This window comes from Crassostrea angulata, chromosome 1 (assembly GCF_025612915.1).
Source record: "Crassostrea angulata isolate pt1a10 chromosome 1, ASM2561291v2, whole genome shotgun sequence".
Lineage (NCBI taxonomy): Eukaryota > Metazoa > Mollusca > Bivalvia > Ostreida > Ostreidae > Magallana > Magallana angulata.
Window position 1 is genome coordinate 32,924,516 of NC_069111.1, and position 6,738 is coordinate 32,931,253.

At 33.8% G+C, this 6,738-nt stretch overlaps 1 protein-coding gene across 1 annotated transcript; it reads left to right on the top strand.

Annotated features, from left to right (window-relative positions):
- Window positions 1–230: 230 nt before the first annotated feature.
- LOC128161714 (E3 ubiquitin-protein ligase TRIM71-like) lies at window positions 231–2,265 on the top strand. Its single transcript, XM_052825080.1, has one exon. It carries the CDS (start codon window positions 323–325, stop codon window positions 1,958–1,960), a length of 1,638 nt encoding a protein of 545 aa, XP_052681040.1. The 5' UTR covers window positions 231–322; the 3' UTR covers window positions 1,961–2,265.
- The last annotated feature ends 4,473 nt before the right edge of the window (window positions 2,266–6,738 follow it).

The following is a 6,738-nucleotide window of genomic DNA, read 5'->3' on the forward strand; positions in this document are numbered from 1 at the left end:
ATTGATGAAACCAAGTAGCTATACTTTTTAAAGAAAAATTCGATTTCTAAAAAAGCTGTTTCTTTTAATAGTGGCTGATATATTTATTATATGGACAGGAGACCCTCCTTTTATCTGAGACGTACTACACCTTTTTCCTTTTTATCGATCCCAAGACGCAGTTGTTATGTCATTCTGTCCATTTGCATATTGAGCTGACTCGATAAAAACCGCGCCACGTATGCATTATTTGTAGATTATATGAACATGGAAATAATGATTTTTCAGTAAATCTGTGAGATTTTGTACTTATGACTGAAAACAGGCCAAAATAATTGACAACATGGATAGTCGGGCCCAGCATTTTGTTGAATGTGAAAATTGTGAGAAACCTGGAAAATACTTTTGCAATCCCTGTCAATCAAAACTCTGTGACGAGTGTGTTTCTCCTCACCTTAAACTGAAATCAGCAAAAGGACACGAAATAGTGGAGTATCATAAACGAAAAGATGCGAATAATTGCTGTGCAGAACATTCAGATTTTGATTGCCATGTTTTCTGCAAATCATGTAATCTTCCAATATGTTTCATTTGCACTTCAACAAAACATAAGCCACATGATATGGAAGAACTGTCAGAGGTATTGAAAGACTTCGGCAGTCGAATTCAAAACGAAAGCTGGATAATGAATTCAAAAATAAAACCAACGTATCGCAAGATTCTGGCGCAAATGAATTCCACTTTGTACAGGGTGCCATTGCGATACCAACAAGCCCACGAGGAAGTAGAAAATACTAGGAAAATATGGAAGGAAAAAATTGATAGCATTGCTGATTCATTCCATGATGAAATTTCAGAATTGGAGAAAACGCAAGAATCCTCATTGGAGAACCAAATAGAAGCATTTTCAAAGCGCCTCGAAAATCTAGACTCTGTTACTAAAAATAACGATTCTCTTCTTGGACTCAAAATGTTGGATTTTAAAGATTATCACAGAGAGACTGAAGAAATACCATGTTTACATGAATTTATCTTTCCAACGCTTTTCACAGGTTTTGTCAATAACCTACCCAAAAAGAAAGACTTCGGCAATGTCTCCAGACTTGCCTCCTGTGAGCTACCAGCTTTCGATCTACAGATAAAAGAGAAACTTGATAAAAGAAAAGAAACGGATAGCTTGACTTTGATATGGAGCACTAGCACCGACTTTCCATCTGATGACAAGAACAAGCGCCTCTATGACATGGCGTATTTAAGTCATACTAGATTTTGGGTGGCAGGAAACAGCAATGCCCTATTTCTGCTAGGGCCAGAAAATCACACATTTGATGTAATGCAGACGCCTTCTAAGGTCAAACATCTGACAATTTCCTCAGATGGAGTCCTGTATTACATTAATGGCATAAATAACATGATCCATAGGATTACAAATGAAGGAAGTTTTGAAGCTTTTATTAGTACTGACATTTGGAAACCTAGGGATATTGCGTCATCTCTAACCGAAGGTATTTATGTCAGTTTGTTTAGAAGCGAAAATTCAAAAGTAGTCCATTACAAGAAATCTGGGGAAATTCAACAAGAAATTCAGTTTGATAGCAGCAAACAGCCAATTTACGCTGATCCAAAGAATATAGCCATAAACAAGAATGGTGATGTTTGCGTAGTAGACTCGGAGAGACTAGTCACGGTGGTAAACTCCAAAGGAGAACGCCGGTTTTCGTACTTTGGAGATGTGTCAGGAAAGTACAAACATTTTCGACTAATGTCAATTGCAACAGACAATGCGTGCAACATTCTCGTGTGTGATTTGAAAAATAATTCGGTCATTCATGTCTTGAATCAAGATGGCCGATTCATCCAATTCATTTCATCCAATTCTGGTTTCCATAAGCCAAGCGTGATCACCGTGACGGAGGACGGTAATCTAGCCGTAGCGGAGAGTGTAACTGGAGTTGTAAAAGTATTCAAATACGAATACTAGTAGTCATGCGGATTGATTCTATATGACGTCCAAATACATCTCTAGTTCAATCGAGAATAGGTTACTCAGTGCTGTTTGTACCTGTGGCAACAATAGACTATTACAGTTGTAACACTGCTTGCAATATGAATTTGACTTTTTTGTTTCATTGATTATCTAGCATTGCTTGGACCCTTTTTGAAACGAGACAAGGCTCGATCTTGAGACTTTGTACAAACTTGCCAATAGATTACAAAATCATTTGTTCTGAAAGATTTCTTTAGAATCTAATATTAATATTCATTTACACACAAGAACTGCGACAAATAAAAGTAATCCTATTTAACTCGTCTTAAGAAGAGGTCCTGTTTAACGCGTTTTTCAGAAGGCGCCATGTCAAACGGGTCTATCAGAGGAGGTGACATCTAACCCGTCTACAACTTATAATTAAGGCAGTTGTCCTCACTTTTGGACACTGTTAACAAAGGAGGTCTCTTGCAGACCACTTGTTTTTCTTATTGCGTTTCTCGTCCTCACCCTCTGCGCGATCTTGAAAAAGTCACAAGCGAGAATGCAATAAACAGTGTATTGCTTATATATATAGTGTCTGTTCGTTACAACTGATAAGATGTTGCGATAATTGTTATGTGTTCCACCTAGGTAGATAATGTTAGAACTGTTGCTATAATTGTTATATGTTCCACTTAATAGGTAGATAATGTTAGAACTGAAAAGGCTGCGGGATTTTAATGGATAACATGCTATATATTTATGCATTTTGTTTCATCACATCAAAAAGCAAATTTGGTCTTTATTGGATTTGACCACGCCCCGACCGAATTATCACCTCATAATACTAAAAAAAAAGTATTCATTCCTTAAATATATATATACCGTATATACTAAAACAGAACTACGAAAGACGAATAGGGCCACATAAAAAACATTTTTATCTCGTAATTACTAAAAACGATTTCGTTATTACGAGTTAATTATTTCGAAATAACGAAAAAAGATCTCTTTATAACGAGAAAAGATCTCGTTATTACGAGTTAGTTTTCTCGTTATTACAAGAAAAAAGATCTCGTTATTATGAGATAATTTTCTCGTAATTACGAGATCTTTTCTCGAAATTCCAAGAAAAGATCTCGTTATTACGATATAACTATCACGCTATTACGAGAAAAAAGATCTCGTAATTATGAAAAAAGATCTCGTTATTACGAGAACAGATTTATATAAAATAGTGCGTTTCTGAAAAGACCGCTCAGTCAAATGGTTCACCCTTTCAGTCTATCTTTTTCTTTCGAATTTTGATTAAGTTCTAATTGACAGCGGCCTTTATTCATTGATTTATACATCAAATGATCGGATTTGTACGGAAACGTATAACCGCCTCTTGATCTTATTTCAATAGAATAGATTAACAACACCGTATTGGCAGTCTCTGTCATGGCTTTATTTTAATCTATCAGTACATCATAAACTATTCAAAGAATAGCGTAATTACGAGATAATTATATCGTAAAAACGAGATCTTTTCTTGCAATTACAAGTTTTTTTCTCGTAATACCGAGATCTTTTCTCGTAAGTACGAGAAAATTAACTCATAATAACAAGATCTTTTCTCGTAATAACGAGAAAATTAACTGGTAATTATTAACGAGATTTTTTCTCGTTATTACGAGATAAATAACTCGTAATAACGAGATCTTTTCTCGTAATTACAATATGAAATATTTTTTATGTGGCCCTAGAAATTCGTCTTTCGTACAAAAAAAATAGAGTTATCCTTCTTTGTTTGTGATGTTATCGGTCTTAACATTATTTTTTGTTTTCGAAAATGCACAATAAATGAAATATACGTATACGTCTGCTAAAAATGCTTTATTCTATCACTGCACAAAAGAAGCGATTACTGATATCAACGAGGATATCTGCTATTAAAAAATCAGTGAAAAAATACCATGCAGTTTTCATAATTTTTGTCCAACATATCAGTCTAGGATTGCAAAATGTAAACAAAAGTACACAGCATACTGCCTCGATCAGAGGCACTTTGCGAGGCATGGTAAAACTTCGTCATATCATGTTCATGACCGGGCATAGAAAAGTTATGCCAGAAAATGCACAGGTAATCAAAAATGGCATTCAGTAAAACATTTTCCAACTTGGCGTCAGCGAGCAATGGCGATGCATGCAGGGCTCCGCGGTGTTCCGGACAACCAAACCACATACCTGCTTTAGCCATCAATGTTCAAAGAACAAAATTATCTTTCAAATCATTTATCCACAATTCTGTTTTACACAATTCTTCCATCAATGTTAATGTACATCGATCCGGAGCTAGAGTAATCAACGTGTTAAAATCAACAAGTCCTAAATAGAATACTGTACTTTTTTAATGTTTCTTGTTGATTCCTCTTATTTACGATAAATTTATCTTAAATATACATTATTTGTACTTAAAATTGAATTATAAGCATTGACAGTATATTTTTTTTGTTCATCGAGAAATGAATCTAAAAACCGCATCGCAAACTTTTTAATGAAAGTCTACAGCTTTCACTATCTAATTAGATTGCAGCTTTCATAAAGTTTGCGATGCAGTTTTTAGATCCATTTCTCGATGAACAAAAGAAATCATTATACAATTAATCCTATAATGTCAATGATAGCAAGGTGACATCAAAGTAGGATACATTTTGTCTATTGACGGAGTGAATCCTATTGTCAAGAAACTTAAAATAAAAGAAAGAAAATATCATTTACTGCACGACCCTATAACTACGCGTTGGTTCTGGAAATTAAAGCTCTTTGACACTTTATTACTATTTTTTTTTCTAAATTTAAAGTTGACTGCTTCTTAGTTGAATTAAATATATGAAACATAACCATCCAATTATGACAAGACGTTACATAAACACCCCCTATTAAGCTATTTGTCTGTGTGTGAAAATTGCCTAAATTTACCAATAGAGTTACTTTGATTGAACAGTTAACACTTTAAGTTTTAAAATATGAACATGAAAAACGTTTAGCTACATTGAAATCAGGGAATGCACGAACTAGAAGCAAACATTCAAATATAATTTTTTATCCAACAGGTTTGAAATTGAACATACATAATTCATAAGGCTTGGCAAACAATTATAACGCAATTAATTTCAAGCCTTGTCTCGTCAACGTAGTTTCTGGTCTGTTACATTTGCCAATTTTACGCATCCGTTCATACAAAGAATAAAATATATATCTACCAAGTATTATTCCCTCTATTTCTTACGAAAACTTATAGTTAATTCATGGCTCTATAGAAACAGACAGACTGAAATTTACACGCCCCGTTTATCGATTGGTCGAAACCTACAGCGACCTAAGAAAAATCACGGACTGTACGAAATAATTAATATGATGCTGTCAGACTCCAATTCCCATAGGAGACAATTTTGCAGTCTCTTTTCGCTAACGTATTGATGTACATTAACAGTAATTTAGTGAATTTTACTTACCTTTTGCAATCAATTTATTAATTCATTAAAAGAAAGATGTAAATATAAACATTAAATCAAAGCATAATAATTTTATCGTTGATGTTTATGTTCCGATATTCTACATATTGATAAAAAAGGTACATATATCATCGGGAGGGTTTTTCGGTAACTTTCCCATGTAAACTGAAGCACTCTGAATTTTTTAAATGGATAATCCCGACCTTTTATACCCCCTCACCCTCCTCAAAATAGATATAAGTGCATATTTTACTTTTTTTTGTCTTTATACTGATATCGCTAAAAACAGTTACTCCCCCCCCTTTTTCGCCATTTATTCCATGCTATCTATTTCATACATTTGAATTAGTACATAAAACTTTTTTTTATTTTGTGAAACATATATCGCAGTGAAGTTTTTTGTGCCTTATCGTAAATGAAAAAAATGCACAATTCTTTTAATTTTATAATAGCACTCCACTTGACGTTTTACTTCGGAACTTTTGTGATTTTACCCAAAAATAAATCCCATATCAATCGTGTCGGATTAGTTTTCCTTAAGGTTTTAATTGTGACTAATACATATACTTGTGAAATCTACAAGTAGGCCTAGTTAAACTTTGTACTTGATTTCAATGTTTCATTCTTTTTGTGAAAAATAGACCTATGAAAGACTACAAGAATTTAGTGTCAACTAGACTTTGACCCGTGCGTGCACAGGTTGACATTGTATATTATATCGGACATTTACGAAATACTGTACATGTAGATACATCGACACACCGTATTGTTGACATTTACATATAACCAAGCTTAAGCCTACAATAATGCTATTAATACCACTACACTCTGCTTAGTTAGAATAATCCAACTGTTTCTCGGGACAGGCCTATACCACAGTTAAAATGCCTCCCATATACCCGTAATGTAGCAAAAAATTGCAGAATCGCTCCGAAACAATTTTGGAGAAAATTAATGAAGCTGCATTGAAAATAGCAGTCAAATTATTCATAATAAACCATTTTGAGGCTGTAAATACCTTTCATCTAAAAATTTAATTCAAATTAAATTAATAAAGAATTCAACACTTTCTTCACTCGCTTCGAGTTTACATTCGTTACAATCGGGATTCTTCATATTAAATGCACTGAGTAATAGAAGAATATGAATATGTACATCTGTATACACCTGTATATTTGCATACGTTAAGTATGTTTTCCTCTATTACTTACGGAAAATTATTGCCATTCATACGGGTGTAACTAGACAGAAGTCTACGTCATCCAGATAACGACGTAAGTGTCATAAACA